Source organism: Trachurus trachurus (assembly GCF_905171665.1).
Source record: "Trachurus trachurus genome assembly, chromosome: 23".
In the NCBI taxonomy this organism is placed as follows: Eukaryota; Metazoa; Chordata; class Actinopteri; order Carangiformes; family Carangidae; genus Trachurus; species Trachurus trachurus.
This window is the reverse complement of record NC_139912.1, coordinates 20,235,261-20,254,122: the sequence shown is the minus strand read 5'-3', so window position 1 is coordinate 20,254,122 and position 18,862 is coordinate 20,235,261. Positions and strand designations below refer to the sequence as shown.

Sequence of the window (18,862 nt, the reverse complement as noted above, 5' to 3'; positions counted from 1 at the left end):
CTCTGCAGTGGTGGAGGGCGAAGGTCAAGGTCGCATTCTCCAGCGGTTTCCTGAGAAAGACTGGGAGGACAGCCCATTCCCACAAGGCATAGAGCTGGTAAGTCAACACACGCTGACATGTTCCTTTGTAGCTCCGTGGCCAGTACGAGACACTTAACCCTGTCGGGGACCGCCCGTATAAATCCTGTGGGCCAGCTCGGTCGCTAGGCGCAACTGTGTTACCGCTGTGAGAAAATGTATAGTGAGAAGCTGTGGTTTCATCACGCTGCCCCAGATCAGAGGTATTTTTTGTGGCAGGTGTTGATGCAGGGAATTCTCCATCAGTCGGTCCATTCATTCACATGCTGGTTTGACATTTAAAGGGATAGTTCAACATTTTGGCCAAACAACTCCGTCTCGTAACTTTCCGTTATTATCTCATAGCGTGGTGAATGTGCAGGTCACAACTTGTCCATGAGAGTGTTTTGGAGTTGTTGGATTGTGTATTTGATGAGTTTGATGAGGGAAACCAATAAATTCCATTAGCCTCCGTAGCATAGCTCTGAGCAGCTCACGGCTCTGCTCCGCCGTTCTAAAAATAGCTTGCACCGACAATTAAAGGTAACAAACCTACTCCTAAAACTATAGGTATAGGTAATGGGCCAATTTGCCAAAATGTTGAACTATCCCTTTAAATGTCAAACCAGCATGTGGATGAATGGAATAGAAGTCAAGAGCAAAAAGGCTACCACTAACAACAGCTATCCAAACCGCATGGTGTTTGGTATGGAAATACACAGTCCTCTAAGGATGAATACTGGTTTTGATGATGTTAAGTACTTCCCATCTGCAGTGGCTCTAGACTTAAGCCTGGGTGATATAAACAGTTTGATTGGAAGAAACCAATATAAATACACTGTCTAATGGGGATTTAAAGGGATTTAGGATAGAAGAAGGTTTGTTTAATTTGAATGGCTGCCTATAGTTATCAGGGTGTTTCTGTGATGACATCCATCAGTTAGAGTTTCACACATCCAAACTGTTTGTATAGAACTGGCACTTGTACTAACTTCAGATCAAAGTCAAAGTTTCTTTACTGGTCTCCCTTGGGAGAAGTTTTTCTTGGAAAGAGGGTCAGCTGCATGCACAACACACACAATACACACAATAAACATCTAATAAAGCAACACCATCAATAAAAAGTGCAATTCAGCTTCTGTAAAATCTGTAAAATCTGCAATCTGTAAAATGAAGGGTTATCAGAAAGTATGAGCACTGGTATCAGATCAGTTCTGGGCCTGAGTTTGGGTCAGTTGTGAGGTCTGCTGAGCTCACTGAATCAAACTTGAGAAAAAAAAATCCTTCAGAATTGGTCTCAATGTGGATTGATTGAAGATAAAAGGAACCAGCCAACAGCGTGTGTGACATGTTTACACATACCAGTTACAGGCCAACGTCAGGTCAAGTCATTGAGGCAGCCCTCTGAATAATGACCATAATATAATAAAGTCTTAACACGTCTTAACTAAAAACACAGCTAATATTGACTCTGTTTTGATTCGTCCATTAACATTTCTTGTTTTTTGAGTAAATATTTGAAAATTCCAAACTGTCCCCATTTTCAAGCCAATTCAATCCGATCAGAAACGAGAGAAGTTTACTTCCGTCTTCCCGTCATTCAGTACATCGGAGGCTTTGTCGTATTTCTGAAGCTGATAGATGGAAAGTTTTCAGAACCTGTTGAGCTGCGTTAATGATAGCCCAGCCCCAGATGAATCACCCAGGTGCTGAAAGACCCAGCGCTGTCTGATATGTCAGCCAAGTTGCCTAATCTTTATTTTTGTCTGTCCTGTTTTCTTCCTATCACCCTCTTCCTCCTCCTCCTCCTCCTCCTCCTCCTCCTCCTCCTCCTCCTCCTCCTCCTCCAGTTCTGTCAGCCCAGCGGTTGGCAGCTGGTTCCTGAGCGGCAGCCTGCCTCCTTCTTCGTAGCGGTTTTGACTGACATCAACTCAGAGCGTCACTACTGTGCCTGCTTCACCTTCTGGGAGGGCCTGGACAACCCGCAGGTGAGACGGACGCCACAACAGCATCATGCTTTGCCATGCTGCTATGGCATAGTAGTCATCAATCAAATCATATAAACTTTATTTGTCCCGGAAGGGAAATTTGTCTTGGGCAAGTGGCGTCGAAACAGCTGCTTTGTGCTTGCAATACATACATACACAATACATACACTACAGTAGTAACAATGGCACACATATCCAAAAAAGAAAAGAGAAAAAAAGAAAGTGCAATAAATGGTTTAAAATACTTCTAATACAAGTTCAAATAAAAACATACTGAAAAACTAAAAAAAGAACAAGGGATGTTGATTAGTCATGTGACACCCTGGGGCCACATACGTAGAAACATTTTTAATTATGTTTTTAATGGCAACTTGACACATTTTCACATCTAAAGCCGATCTGAATCCTGTGTGTGGGCAGTCACACATCATGAACAACCGCTGTAGGAAGTGGGGGAGACTTGGTGTCGTATCTGCTGGGAGAGCAGTTTACTACTTCCATTTAATGCTTCCCACCTGTGAGCGTTCCCAGTCGCCTTTGTTGAAACACGTGTCACATGAGCACTCAGGCCGGGGAGTCGGGGACAGAACCTGTGCCTGTGTTGTGGTTGCCGTGCGCCCGTTTTCTTCTTGTGATCTCCACTGGTACTGTAATCCCCCCCGGTGTGACTGCAGCTGCGTGCGCTCTGCTCTGCTCTGCTCTGCTCTGTGTTCAGCTGCAGAAGCCCCCGGCCAGCGAGGTGGATGAAGTGGACGAGGACCTGGCCCTGGTCCAACCGGCGAAGGTCTACGGCCCCAAGAGCCTGGTGCTGGTGTCCCGCCTGGACTACACCGAGGTGTTCAGGGTACGACACACAGGAGCTGTTATTCTCTATAACCTGTATCTAGTTCTGTTGTGGCCTTTGGAATATCTTATTATCTACACACCCAATTTTCTTTTTTCTGAATGACACAACATTGGACCAAAACTTGTTACTTTTTAACTGTTCAGCTTTTTACTTTAGTCATTTATCATATGAAATGTGTGGCTATTTGTTGGTATGTCTATGTGTACATGTATGTATGTACCTAAGTTATAAATGTACTTGATATAATAAGTTATAGAATCTGAAGCAATACATTTAAAGCGGTATTGTAATCAGGGGGTGGGATTAAATAAATTCACACTTCTTCCCACTCCTTTTGAATAGTGGGAAGAAGTGTGAATTTATTTAATATATAAACCACAAATGTATATATAGGAAACTATATATATATATATATATATATATATATATATATATATATACATATAGAGAGAGAGACCTTTATATTTATATATTTATATTTATACTGTATATATAAAAAGCTATATATATATATACTGTATATAGAGAGAGCTTTCTTTCTGGTCCATTTTATGTACATAAACGTGTGTGTGTGTGCGTGTGTATACATGTATATAGCTTTCTTTCTGGCCTACAGTATGTTTCATTTGTTCATGACTACTTATTTTTTATTTTGTTTGTTATTATCACATATTGGAGTAAAGCTGAACTGAACTTTTTGTGCAATAGCAGATACAATAGCCATACATTATGTAAATTATGTTTCTCCCTCCAGTGTGTTATTATAATAGCCGGTGTGGTACACATCCAGTCAACTGCATTTTCCTCCTCCCTCTTTGAACAGAACTGCCTGGGTCTGATCTACACCATCCACGTAGACAGCCTGACTGTCCCCTTGGAAACGGTGGTCGGAAATCTCCTCACTTGTGTCATCCCCATCGCTGGAGGCTCCCAGGTAGAACTCACAGGCTGCTCATGTCTCTCTCACACAAACACCATCCCATAAAGGCAAAAGACAAACACCTGGGCTAAGAAACTGTGCCAACATTTCTCTGTCTCATTTTTTATTTTTTATTTGATGCTGTTGAGCTTTGCAGGGTGCTACGTGCTCCTCATGTGACCCCATGCTTAGTCAGATAGCAGAGCTTGGCGCAGCCAGCCGGTTGGACGCCTGGGACACCGAGCACTCACTGCTGCCATCGCTTTACTTTCAGTTTTGTTATGTTGTTGCCACGAGATAAGATAAAAGATTTAAAAAAAAAAGAGGTTTGGTTCCTGACACTTTCGATTATGCATAAGTGCTTGTAATGTGCCCGCACTTTTCTTTGTGCATGCGTAATTCAATAATTGATGGATTACTGTTTACTGAGTAATGAGGTTTAAAATGTCACTAATCTCTGTCATACAGCTGGTTGTGCTGCACAGCTCCGGCCCTGAGGGGCAGTGTCATGTCGGGCTCAGCCAGCCGTCCTGTAAACACAAGTGTAGATATTTTCATCTGTGCCACTTAAACAGATAGAGAGCAGATCATCAGATTTTTTTACATGCAGTGTCGGCCATGGGGGGAAAGCATGCAGCGCGCCCTACCATTTATGAGCAGGAAAACGCACCATGAACGAGACACATTACTTGCACCCAGGCCTCTGCTTGTTTTGACACAAGTGTAGACTCTGTAGATAACTCATCGCACTGAAACTCTGCTCTAATATGAGTCAACAACTCCATCAGATGAATGAATGTTCTTGTTTTTGGCGTTTTATTTCTCAAATGCATAGATGTGTAACAGGCAGCAGCAGGTCCAACATTGTGGGAGAACATTTCAGTTAAAATCAACTTGATTTATGTCATGTAACATTTATTTCTCATCTCTCTCTGTCTTTATTTGCCATTTTCTCTCCATCATTAACTTTTCTTTTTTTTAATATATCTTTAAATAATTGTGAAATTGTTATTTCGCCTCTAAAATATATTGACGTCTTCCTGTTTTCCTGACCCGTGCTCATGGTGCACGAACAGTAGGAAGTGTCTGTTCTGTCTGAATCCACTCAGCTGACTCTTCCACTTTGGTTTCCAGATGTTGTAACCCATGTGTGTCACTCCTGTGCACCCTACTGTACACTGGTTCCTCTGTGTTACAGATAGATGAGTCCCCAGTTTGTAGTTTAGACAAGGTTCCTCAGGCCCTGGCCTGTGACTGGCTGCTGGCCTGTCTCCAGGTAACTTTTACCGTTCTGCAAGCTTCACCAATCAACAACCGGCTTGATGTTCTTGATTCTGTTGATCGAGCAGAAAAGAGTTGTTTCCCATGTTGTGTTCTTTTCTTTTAAGGAATGTGTTCCTTCCTGCAGCCATTTCAAATCATGCGTGATTGATGGTGCTTCAGCTATTTTTGACCTGCATTGTGGTGTTTTGTGATCAAACAGTTTTCACCGAATCATGTTAATCATTTGAAACATCCTGTTTCTTTTTTTTTTTCTCCCTCTCTTGCATTTGTCACAAACTTGATTTGTTGCATCTATTAATGAGCATTTTAAAACACAGATTGCTGTCAAATTGTTTCCTCACTCACACACACAGATGGACATGTATATGATATCATGTTGTCTTCAATTAAATTCCTGACTTCCTCTAACCATAATCATAAGTACTACACATACTAACCCTAATCCTAACCCTGAGTTCAAAACATGTCATTACCTTAAAATGTAAAGGTCCCATTTCTATAGTTTTATTTTAACTGTTGATTCATAAGAAGATATATGTGTGGTTTTTAATGGACAATACCCCATTTTATTGTAGTGTTACATCTCCTCTAGCTATAGTTCAGTGAGTTCAGTGAACCAATCAGATTAGAGGCTAACAGCCTTGTTTAGCTAGTTGGATGGCAGGACCAAGTGGGAGGAGCTTGGGCCGTGGCTTAGAGTGGTGACTACTTTGTTGTGACATCACAAAGTTACAGAAATCCTTATAGTTGGTTTTAAGTCTCAGTGTCTGAAAATGAGCTGTGTGCATTTCTCTGTGGACTGAGGCTTTGAGACGTTCTTGGTGTTAATATAGCGGAATTTACCATTTTAATAAAAAAAAAAAACACACATGAAAATCTTTACACTATGGGACCTTTAATCTAGCCCTTACCCATGCACTACTAACCTTGAAACATGTCTTCATCGTTAAGATTTAATGATTTACAGTACAAACAAACACACACACACACACACACACACACACACACACACACACACACACACACACACACACACACATGCATGCACACCCTTCAGAAGCTGTGCAGGTTGCAGATGAGTTGCTGGGAGGCCATATGGGACAGCAGATGGCCTCCTCCTGGACAACAACGTCTGAATGAGAGACTCAGATCTAATCAGTATTAACACACACACACACACACACACAGACCGAAACAGCACACTAACACAAATCTGAAAACGCAAACACTCATCAGTGCGCAGGTCAAATGTACAGTAAAGCTTATTCCCTCAATCATTCTCCAACATACACCAGATTCTTTCTGACTTAACGATATGCAAAATAGAAGACAAACACAGTCTTCCAGTTTGTGTGTCTCTGAGCAGCCGTGTAGCAGTAAATGCACACAGCTCCTCGAGAGCCCCCAAGTACAAACAGTCCTGTTCCTGTGACTCCAGAGGAGGACAGGCCACTTTATAAAGAGCAACACACACTTACACACATTCCAGTCACTCTTTAATCACACGGGACTCTCAGCTTCACTAAATGTCTGTCATTACCTCCGAGGCTGTCTGTTCATGCCAACCTCTGCCCTCGAAAACACACAACAAATTGTCTCGGCCATTAGACGTATCGTCTTGGCAACGCTGTCGCACATCAAAACAGCTTCTGGCACCGGTGATGGTCGGGCCTTCCAACGGCTCACAGAGGACTCTATGTAAATATATCCTCCAAAGAATAGCTAGAGTTACAGTTGGAACACTTCGAACAATTATCTCTGTGTTTGTTAACATAATTCAAACACATGACGTAGCTTTACCTCCGAGGCCAACTCATATTTTATTCTGCATTCACTGTGTAGTAACCTAATCCAGGATGTTGCTACATCAAAATGCTGAATGTAGGCTAATGTTAGCAGCCCTGTGCTGCTGTGTTGGACTTTAGGGAAGTTTAAGATGTGGCTACCTTGGTTATACACTTTGCTTAGTCATTCCCTGTTATCACTGTAAATGTAAAAGCATATTTACTCAGAGAGATTGGAGAGCTTGATATATATATGTATGCATATTTTGCCTTACAAAAGTATTCACACATTTTGTCACATTAGAACCACAAACTTAAATGTATTTTATTGGGATTTTATGTGATAGACCAATATAAAGTAGCACATAATTGTTAAGTAGAAGGAAAATGATACATTGTACATGGTGTTCATGTCAAACACCAAAATGTAACTTTTTGGCCGACATGCAAAGCACTGCAATTTGTGGCAGAAACCTGCACATGGACCTGAACACACCATCTCCACTGTGAAACATGGTGGGGAGGCTCTTCCTCAGCAGGGACAGGGAAGCTGCTCAGAGTTGATGGGAAGATGGATGGAGATAAATACAGGACAATGCTGGAGGAAAAGACATGAGACTGGGATGGAAGTTCAACTTCCAGCAGGACAACCATCCTAAACACACAGCCAGAGCTACAATGGACTGGTTTACATCAAAGAATATCCATGTGTTAGAACGGCCCAGTCAAAGTCCAGACCTAAATCCTGTTGAGCATCTGTGTCAGCTCTTGATAACTGCTGTTCACAGACGCTCTCCATCCAATCTGACTCAACAGGAGTTATTTTGCAAAGAAGAATGGGCAAAAATTGCAGTGTAGATGTGCAAAGCTGGTAGAGACATACCCCAAAAGACTTGCAGCTGTAACTGCAGTGAAAGGTTCAACACAGTATTGACTTAGGGGGGCTGAATGCAGTGCACGCTACACTTTTCAGATTTTTATTTGTAAAAAAATCTTGTATCATTTTCTTTCCACTTCACAATGATGTGCTACTTTGTGTTGGTCTATCACATAAAATCCCAATAAAACACATTTAAGTTTTCGGTTGTAATGTGACAAAATGTGGAAAAGTCCAAGAGGTATGAATACTTCTGCAAGGCTAAAAGGTGTCTGAGGTCCTGTAACAGTTCCAGTTCCAGGCGGAGCGGCTGTACAGCTTGTGAAATAACCAATTGCCTACAAGTGTTTGACAGGTTGACCACAGGACGTTACAACAGCAGATATGTATCTGAGTAGTTTACACAAGTCTTGATGAAAAGTGAACTGGAGGCTGTCGGCCCGGTGTGAGAAAGCGGAGCGGTGTGACTGCTCTGTGATCAGCAGAGAGGACACAGACCACTGGGTTTTAAAGGCATCATGGTGCAACGTGGTGAATCCCGACAAACACTGACCTCCGACCTGTGTTTGTTTGAGTACATGTGCATGTGGCAACGTCGGATTTCCCTGTAGTGTGTGGGACGACTTTTTTATTTAATATGGAAGACAGCCAAGTGCTTTTTTTCCCCCCCAATGGCTTGTTGGGTCTATGATTAATTAATATGACAGGAAATTTCAATCCCAGTTTCTGGACACTGCCTGTCACGCTGCCAAGTGTGTTTCAGAGGGAGGAAGAGGCTATGACTGAAAGAAAGAGAAAACGCCGTGCGGATTGTACCGCCGGAGGTCATTGGCTCTTTCTGTCAGGAGGACACACGCTCGTCCTGGACGCGGCACGTAGCCCGTGGCGTGGACTCGACTAATTCCTCTTAGCTCTTATCGTGACTTCAGTGCAGGAACTCGGCTGTAACCAGTATCAGTTTTAGTACCTGTTACGGTTTAACAGCAGTCACATGGTGCCGGTGAGGCTATAAACTGTGGTCAGGTGTTTTTACAGTTTTGAAAATGAAACTCCCTCACTGTCACAGTGTGTTTTCAGAAGCTTGTCAGCATAGGAGGTCATTTAATAGATCCCCATTTAATTTTATTTAATTCCCATTAGACAAAACTAATCACTGTTGTCACTGCAGCTCCTCCTCTGTTCCTCTGTAGGGTGAATGTGAACTCCTTTGAACCACACTACTGTTAAGGGATCGACCGATATGGTTTTTTCAAGGAAACTGATAACCGATATTTATTTGCAGTAAAAATGAAAAACTTTGGTGTCAAAATTTTGACTAACACACCTGGGAATAGACAGATTACAGCATACTGTGATAAAAAAGACCTTCCATTTTTGTAGAATAACAGAAACTCCAACACAAACCTTGGTTCAGTGGCGACTGCATCAGAGCCAAAGGACTGACTGTTAAAGGGATAGTTCAACATTTTGGCAAATTGGCCCATTGCCATAATCCCTAAAGTCTTAGCAGTAGGTTCGTTACCTTTAATTGTCGGTGCAAGCTGTTTTTAGAATGGCGGAGCAGAGCCGCAAGCTTCTCAGACCTACGCTACGGAGGCTAATGGGATTTCTTGATTTCCCTCATCAGATACACAATCCAACAACTCCAAAACGCTCTGGTGGACAAGCTGTGACCTGCACATTCACCACGCTATGAAATAATAACAGAACGTTACGAGACAGAGTTGTTTTCAAGGCAAATGCAGAGACTGCTTGCCGAAAAACTGCCCCCGACAGGAACGTGCATCAGTGTTTTTACATGAATTTACCTTGAAAACGACTCTGACTTGTAACGTTCTGTTATTATCTCATAGCGTGGTGAATGTGCAGGTCACAACTTGTTCACCAGAGCGTTTTGAAGTTGTTGGATTGTGTATTTGATGATTTTGATGAGGGAAACCAAGAAATCCCATTATCCTCAAAGCGCAGCTCTGAGCAGCTCGCGGCTCTGCTCCGCCGTTCTAGACATAGCTTGCACCGACAATTAAAGGTAACGAACCTACTGCTAAGACTATAGGGATTATGTCAATGGGCCAATTTGCCAAAATGTTGAACTGTCCCTTTAAAATAAATAAATGTTCTCAGTTATCAATGAAAAAATGGCTAATACCGAATATCAGCTGATATTATTGTCCATGCCGATAATCGGTCTATCCCTACTACTGTCTGTTGTTATATTATTTCTATACGACAAAATGAATGTACCATTGCTTGTGCTGCTGTGGCTCTGTGTGTTTCTTGAGGAATAAAACGACGCAAGGAATCATCTGTTGCTGCTGCTCCTGAATGCCAAACGATGGCTTCACTTTGTTTTGCACGCGTCCAGTCAGTGTCCCACTCATCCTTATGTTTTGACCTGGCTCCTCATCCTGCAGTTTTTTTTTTTTTCTTACAACGCCAGTATCTGTGCAGCTTTGTTGTTCTGCCGTGCCGACACGTAACTGTCACATTGTTGTCAAATCGGGGCGTTGAGTGCCCTCCCTCCTGTTGTTTCTAACCTGGCTCTTGTTCTGCGGTGTGTGTGTGTTTGTGTGTCTCTCTCTTTCTGCTGGATGCTTGTGTAGCCGGGCCAAGAGGAGAGAGAGGAGAGATTGGTACGCCATCCGGACTTCATTCTCCCCTCAGCTCTGAGCTTTTCCTTGCTTCCTTTTTTCTTCCACCCATTCCCCCGCAGCCAATCCACCTCTACCTGCACACGCTGCTCGTGGCAGGAGAACCAGTCATAACGCTTTGATACAGACTCAATGTGTGACCAACAACTGATCATTTCTTCTTGCATACAAGACAAAAACAGCATCCCTGATACAAGCCTGAGCCTCTCAGCTGCTTGAGAGTTAGAAAATGAAATTTGGAGCTATTTTATGAAACAGAAACTGAAACTACATAACAGGGCTGGGACGATATGCTTTTCTCCCGATTCGATTCTTCTACGATTTTTTGGATGCCGATTCGATTTAAATTGCGATTCTACAATATTTCCGATTTTCTCGATTTTTAGTTTGCATTTTTAACACCAGTGAAACAGTTGAATGATTGTGATTGTCTACAGACTATTCCAGGAACCATATTTCCCAAAAAAATACGGTTTAGATAAAGATTTATTCAGCAGCATCAATATGTTTACTCAATTTTCAAAAGCCCGGACTGTATAAAAGAGGCAAAAATAAAAGAGTATAGAAAAAACAGGTTTCTGAAACCTTTCTGACAAAATGAGATATAGACTTAGGTAAACTGCTACATTTTAACATTTATCTGCACAAAAATACTGTAGGAGCCTATAAATTAACAAACTCCATTATAAAGTGAACTTAAACCCTTTTCAAAACCTGGACTCTCTGTATGTAAAAAAGGCGAACAAATGCACATTGCACAATATTTAAAAAAAAAAAAAAAAAAATAAGAATTCTAAAAAAAAAAGTCAATTTTTGAAAAAGAAAATCGATTTAAAAATAGTCAAAAAAAATATTGCGATACTTATGTGAATCAATTTTTTCTCCCACCCCTACTACATAAAGTGATAAAGTTAAGATTCCACCCTTCACTTTCAGATGAATGCTCTGTGAATGGCAGGATTCAAGATGCATTTCCTGACTGAGGTGTAGTGAGGAGAAGGGGGGGGGGGGGGGGGGGAGTCATTCAGCTAGTTTTAAATAGATGTTGAGGTAAAGGGTAATCCCATCAACCTGTGCTGCACAATGAGATCCATGACTAACCTCTGCCAAGAACAACAGTGTAACACCTGCCTTTGTTCCCTGACCCACAGAGTCTGTTATTCTAATAACCACACGGCTCTAATGCAGCCGCCTCAAAAAGTTAAAGTAGCTTAAAAGTTGGTTATGGTGTTGCCAACATTAAAGTCAGTCATTAGGGAAACATCTGTCTCTCAACAAAGCAGTGGTTCTCAAACCCTCAGGGGTCCTCGAGTGGGTCCTTGGGGGCTTCCAAACAAAAAAGAGAATACTTGATTTTCACTTTCACATTCATAAAACAACCTCTGTGGTCTGATTTGTGTCACCTCCCTGTGAAAAAGAGTAACTGCCTTGAGGTGAATTGGCTCCTCTTCAGGTGCAAAAGAAGTTTTACAGAGGGATTGTAGGGATTAAGACATTTTTAAACTGTGATTTAAAACTGTGAGTCAGTGATAAAACCTGAAGGAGAAAGCCAAGCGTACTGGATACCTAATTTATCCTATTATGCTTATAAAATACTTTCTTAAATCACACTTTCTAGAGTTTATATGATGAATCTTTAATAAAGAGCTTATGACAATATAATTGAGCTGTATGTCGGACAAGTCAGCCTATCCCTAACTCTAACTATAAAGATGTTTTATGTTGTTATTTGACTCATATCTGTGTATAGAACAGTTTTTAAGACTAATATATTAAAACTCAACTATATCCAGCCCTCTGTTAGTTCTCTATCTTAGCATAAATTAGCCACCATGTCACATTGGTCCATCAAAACAGAACCTGTAGCCTTTGAGGCGAATGCACAGCCGGAACTACACTCCAGACACGGCTGCTGGGCAGAGTGATTTCAAAACCCCAAGTTTTGTTTATGTTGGATTGTGTATTTGATGAGTTTGATGAGAGAGAGGCGAAAGTACCATTCGCCTTTGTTGCGTTAGCTGAGCAGCTGGCGGCTCTGCCCCGCCGATCTAAAAACAGCTTGCACCGATAATTAAAGGTAATGAACCTACCTCTAAGACTATAGGGATTATGGCAATAGGCGAATTTGTCAAAATGTTGAACTATCCCTTTCATTTAAATAACAGAGACTCCCTTCCTATCAGAGCTGGTTATTCTCTCCAGCCATGTTATTGACACCAAAACACCTGGTCCATGCAACTGCGTCCTAATATCAAATCTCAAACAGCCTCAAACACATGGGATGATCAGATGTTGAGTCACAGTATTGAATTGCTAACAGCTCGCCTCCTGTTGCTGACGCTATAGCTGCTGCAGAGAGCATGAAACAATGCTGCCCCCCCCCCCCCCCCCCCTCCTTCCCTCCCCAGCTAACCTAGTCCTCCCACAGCCAAACAGACCGGGTAACTGTGAACCACAGAAACAAATCGCTCATCCAGTCACACTGTCTGTGACCCCTGCGGCGAGATGAAAATGAACCTACACTGATTTTTGTTTGATGAAGTCTTCTCTAATTAGCAGGACGTCACATTATCAGTGATCACCACAGGAGCAGAGATCGTGTCCCCGAGCTCTGCGGTGTTCAGTAGCTGTGGTACACTGTGTTAACTCCATGATTGTAGCTGTACTGTATAGATCGGTTTAAATCATCTCTATTATCTACACCACACACAGGTCGATATTTATCGGCTTCTCTCTGCAGCACAGTACATATCCAGTTAGAAATAAGTTCAGATCACACACACAGTGTTCAGGGTGAGGTGTTGTATGTTTTTTAAAGGGACATTGTGTAACTTCTCCTGTTATCTTATCACGAAAATCGATTATTTCGTTTTTTTCGTATGTTTTTCATTAATCAGTAATCCCCCCCATCAACAAAGTGAAGTGTTCCTTTCAGCTCTGAATTAGCCGTTCATATCATTCATATCTACATGGAGCGGGTAAGCTCGGTGCTGGCTGCCATGTGGTGTCGCCATGTTTTTACGTTCAGTGGCAGCGTGATGGTAGGAAACCACGGAAACTCAGCGGAGACACCGGAGCTGTCGGCTCAGGTGGAGGTGGCGTCTGTGAAAAGTCACCGCGGTAACGCAGTGAGGAGGAATGGAGCGTTACACTGATGCTGCATTCACCTGCAGTCGGGCAGACGTCCGTCGGTAACAAACCAGATGTCATTTTAGTCACAGAAGTCCAGAGAAAGACGGTAAAACGATACCACATCGCCATGACAACATATTGTCACGTGTATTGTTTCGCCTCGTGCTGACGGACCACTGCCCAATTTCAGGTGAATGCAGCATGAAAAATACGACTGAGTTGCTTGCGATATACAACCGCAACGCTAGATAGGAGTAATTCCTACACAATGTACCTTTAAGGAAGACACATCAGCTCAGTTCAGACCGTACACAGTGTGACTCGTCCGTACAGTCGCCCTGACTACCGCCCTGCAGTGGAAAATCACCTGCGCATGACACCTGCCATGTCACCGGGGTTCCAGTTTCCCCACAAAGGCTCATTGATCTGGCACTGCTGCTGTTGCTGCTGCTGCTGTTGTTGTTTTGCAGTAAGGTTGTTGGCATGGAGTTGAGAATGGCTTGTGCCTTAATTGTCATGTACCTGCTAAGCTTCTGGGATTCTCCATCTCTCTCTGTCGCCGAGTAACGCTGCTCTGACGCACAGCTGTGATTATCAAACCCCGGTTTTTTTCTGAGAAACGACACTCCTCCTCTGATTTTCTCACCTGCCTGTTTTTAATCTTGTCTTTCCTCTCCCCCCTCTTTCTCTCTCTCTCTCCATCTATAGAGGACTATAACATTAGGCGCTGGCGACCGGCAAGTTATCCAGACTCCCATCAATGACTCGCTTCCTGTCAGCGGCAGCAGCGTGGCCCAGCTCTTCAGACAGCTTGGTACGGACAACCGTTATATGGGATTTCAACACCTGTCCCCTTTCTAAATGGTGTTTTCCAGAGTCCAATTTAAAAGTTATTAGTGGTGAATATGATGACAGTCAGAGTTATTCAACATTTCCAACAATAATAAGTATTATATTTTCTCAGTTAGGGTTAGGTTTCATGTTTCCAGAGTTTCAGATCTGTGTTGAAATGTGTCCAGTCATGCAGATAGCTCAATATTTCCTCAATGGATTCTATGTAAATTTGTGAGGTCATTAAATTTAGTGTGTACTTTACAAGCTCCTGTTGCTTCTGTGCAGTCTGATTCAATCCACAACAACAGCTTTGACCACCTCATTTATAAACATATAGGAGACAGAATATTACTAATAATATGATATTATCAGTACTTCCTTCCCTAACTAAAATCTCCAAAATAAACATGTTGTTTATTACTTAAAGGGATAGTTCAACATTTTGGTAAATTGGTCCATTGCCATAATCCCTAGAGTTTTAGGAGTAAGTTCGTTACCTTTATTTGTTGGTGCAAACTATTTTTAGAACGGCCGAGCCGAGCGGTGAGCAGCTCAGAGCTACGCTACGGAGGCTAATGGGATTTCTTGGTTTCCCTTATCAAACCCATCAAATACACAATCCAACAACTCCAAAACACTCTGGTGGACAAGTTGTGACCTGCACATTCACCACGCTATGAGATAATAACACAACGTTACGAGACGAGTTGTTTTAGAGGTAAATGCAGAGACTGCTTGCTGAAAAACTGCTTCCGACGGGAACACACATCAGCGGTTTTGCATGAATTTCCCTCTAAAACAACTCTGTCTCGTTATGTTTATCTCGTTTTGGAGTTGTTGGATTGTGTATTTGATGAGTGTGATGAGGGAAACCAAGAAATCCCATTAGCCTCCGTAGCGTAGCTCTGAGCAGCTCGCAGCTCTGCTCCGCCATTCTAAAAATAGCTTGCACCAAAGGTAACAAACCTACTGCTATGACTATAGCGATTATGGCAATGGGCCAATTTGCCAAAATGTTGAACTATCCCTCTAAACTTATAAATATAGTACTGTAGGTAGGACTCAGTCTTTATTGTCATTCAGATTGTACACAACACAATGAGCATCAGAACGAAATTATGTTGCAATGGCTCTGGAATAGTGTAGGAATAAAAAGAAAAAGGTTAAAGAAATATAAAATAATAATAATAATATAAAAGTGAACACAGATGGCAGAGGAGGTCTGTATTAAAATAGACAGTGAACCTTTCACCCATGAGGATGTGAAGGATGTATAGGGTTCTACCTCCTGGACCGTCTGTGATGTTCCTGTCTGTTCTCTCTCCTCCCTCAGGTATCATCAACGTCTTGTATCTGTTCTGCGCGGCGCTGACGGAACATAAGATCCTGTTCCTGTCCAGCAGCTACCAGAGGCTGACGGACGCCTGCCGAGGACTGCTGGCCATCATGTTCCCCCTCAAATACAGGTCGGTCTCCTCTCCTCTCCGCCCCACTCCATTCTTCTCTTATTGTGTATTTTCACAAGATACTTGATAACTAGTTGTGTTGATGTGTGTGTGTCTCTTTCAGCTTCACCTACGTTCCCATTCTGCCGGGAAAACTACTAGAGGTCCTGAGCACTCCCACTCCCTTCATCATCGGTGTCAACTCCTTCTTCCGCTCTGAGACACAAGAACTGGTGGGTCCTCATCGCTAAGCTGTAGATAGACCAGAGTGACAAGTACATCACCGTAGCAACAAAGAACCATCAGCTATGAATTATTATTGTGGAGACAGAGAGTCTTTGTCTCTCTCTGAATTAGCATCAAACATGTACCCGGTATTACGCATGCTCATCTGTAATTGGTCAATTATTGAACAGTTACGCTCATTGAGCACTTTATTAGGAACATCAGGCAAAGACACAATGAAAAAGCTTTGAGCAGAAAATGACCAGGACGCTGCGACGAGGGGTCGACTGATAGAGTTTTTTTCAGGGCCAGTACCAAATAATTAGTATTCAAGGAAATGGGTCGCCAGGTAGACGACTATGGAGATACATTTGTGTCTTTATTCAGGGATGCAAACAGCGCGCCGAAAAGCGAAACTCGCTTTTTTCATGACCAATTAGGTGACTTGTGTGAATCGTTCAGATCCGAAGAGTTTTTTTTTTTTTTTTTGGGGGGGGGGGGGGGGGGGGTCTCAGCGTCTCAGCGTCTCAGCTCGGGTCAGTAAAATGTTTTTCTAACAGGCTGACCATGACAATCACGTGAAACTGAGGCGAACTCATTCATGGTTGTCTCTGATTAGCCTATACTGATAACAGCCTACCTGTTCACCTCCAATGTAGACGCGACATGCTTCCATGATATTGTAATGTAATCATTTGTTAATGGTGAGCACCCCCCCTCCTTTCTTTTTTGGTCCTGACCCGTTTGATATTGAAAAGATATTTTCAATCAAAATAAACTTACTTCAATCAAAAAAACCTTTTCAATCAAAAAAAAAAGAGTTTGAATGCAAAAAAAGTATTTTAGAGCCAAAAAATTGCATTTGAACCCTTTTTTTCTTTGATTGAAAGGTGAGTTGTTATTTGATTGAAAATATCTGTTTTGTTTAAATCAACTTTTTTTTTGATTGAATAATAAAGACACAAATATCCTACCCATAATAGGCCCAAATACAAAAAAGAAAAAAGATTACTTGAATCCAAAAAAATATTTTAAATCAAATTATAACTTGTCTCAATCAAAAAGAAACCTTTTCAATCAAGTGCTCAAATGCAATTTTTTGGATCTCAAATATTTTGTTGCATTCAAACCCTTTTTTTTTGATTGAATAATAAAGACACAAATGTATCTCCATAGATGACTAACAACACATTGGATCATGTCAACCACAAACTAGCAATACAATTTAAAACTCCCAGCATGCACTGTGTGGAGGATGGACTCAATTAAACACCTACTGTGAGTTTCCATCTGCAGGAAAGAAATGTGGTGCTTTTTATTTTTTATTTTAGTTTTAAATGTTGAAAACATTGTTCCATAGTATTTCTATGAAGACGCTCTGTTCTATCATAAACTTACATACATACAGTACATAGCGTTGTGCAGTGGATCAGAGTGGTGATTACAGTCTGGACTATGTTTCATGTAAACTCTTAGTGACCCATTAAGCAACGGTTCATCCGTCTTTTATTAAAGCTGCCCCTGCTGCCGTCTGGTATCATCTGATACCCGTTTGCCCCTGTATGTTCTGATTCAGCTCCGTCAAGATAAATTAAACCAACATAAACCACAATAATTAGTGTCCAGATCCTCTGATCAAAGAAAATAATTTGCTGCTATCTGATTAGAGTCCGATGAGTTGTGTAATGAAGACTCTGGGCGTATTCTGCTGCTGCACACTTCTGACGGAGCCATTGTTTGATACAACAAGGAGATGCTGTGTTTTGTACAGTAGTCACACACACACACACACACGCACACACACACCCCTCATCAGTGTACGAGCAGCGGTCGGGGTTAGAGTTGGGAGGTTACGGTGTGGGCAGCCTTTTCCTGCCGTCTGCAGTCAGACATGAATGTGTGTTCTGTTGTTGGAGCGTAATGTGATGAGCAGCTGTTGACAGAGACCACTGTCCCCTCCGTCTGTCCTCCGTCCGTCTCCGTGTTTGTCTTGCTCATGTCATGCGCTTTTATCAACCGTCTAAAAAAAAAAGTGTGTTTCTCTGTGTGTGTGTGTGTGTGTTTTGTGCAGTTGGACGTGATCATCGCCGACCTGGACGGGGGCACGGTGACCATCCCCGAGTGCGTGCACATCTCCCTGCTGCCTGAACCGCTGCTCCAGCAGATCCAGACGGCGCTCTCCATGGTAAGAGCTGGAATCTGAACGCACCAAAACACACCCACAGTACACACACAGTACACACACTGCCACTGAGTGCTGGGAAATCTCATTAACTTCCACTGTGGGTTTTATTTCTTCTACCAACCAATAAAATCCTCAGTGGTGGATAATGGGTTGAGATTCCAGGAGGCACTAGAGACAAAACTTTGAGGTGGAAAACCACTCTCTTTTTTATTTTTTAATCATTCCTGTAAACATTTGATTCATTATCCACTTTAAAGTGACAGTCTGGGTTATGGGATGTGAGGTCGTGTGAGGTAACACACTGGCAGAGAAAGGTTAGTCTCGGTTAAAGTGGTTCATTTTGAGTATTTATACTCTATGTTGTCCTCAAACTGGACTTTTCATTTCTTTTGAATTTGCATCTGTTGCACGACTGTATTTAGTCCTTCAGCTCCTCTGTCTGACCTGTGTGCCATGTACAGTGGTATGCACAAGTTTGGGCACCACTGGTCAACAGTTCTGTTAATGTGAACAGTTCAGCAAGTGGAAGATGAAATTATCTCCAAAAGGCAGAAAGTTACAGATGACACACTTTACATTTTAAACAATATATATATATTTTTTATTTTCATCTTTTACATTTTCAAAATGACAG

At 42.1% G+C, this 18,862-nt stretch overlaps 1 protein-coding gene across 7 annotated transcripts in view; it reads left to right on the top strand.

The window, feature by feature from the left end:
* Positions 1 to 18,862, top strand: part of sbf1 (SET binding factor 1) — an 88,049-nt gene that overhangs the window by 34,924 nt on the left and 34,263 nt on the right. For 4 of the 7 annotated variants that reach the window (XM_083999096.1, XM_083999093.1, XM_083999094.1 and 1 more), the window contains exons 2-11: positions 9 to 97; positions 1,908 to 2,045; positions 2,761 to 2,889; positions 3,716 to 3,826; positions 5,010 to 5,087; positions 10,360 to 10,389; positions 14,248 to 14,353; positions 15,707 to 15,839; positions 15,943 to 16,051; positions 18,115 to 18,228. In XM_083999096.1, the coding sequence (XP_083855222.1) occupies positions 9 to 97; positions 1,908 to 2,045; positions 2,761 to 2,889; positions 3,716 to 3,826; positions 5,010 to 5,087; positions 10,360 to 10,389; positions 14,248 to 14,353; positions 15,707 to 15,839; positions 15,943 to 16,051; positions 18,115 to 18,228 (1,037 nt within the window). The remainder of the gene's footprint in view (positions 1 to 8; positions 98 to 1,907; positions 2,046 to 2,760; positions 2,890 to 3,715; positions 3,827 to 5,009; positions 5,088 to 10,359; positions 10,390 to 14,247; positions 14,354 to 15,706; positions 15,840 to 15,942; positions 16,052 to 18,114; positions 18,229 to 18,862) is intronic. The other 3 variants (XM_083999092.1, XM_083999095.1, XM_083999097.1) reach the window with 3 other exon arrangements.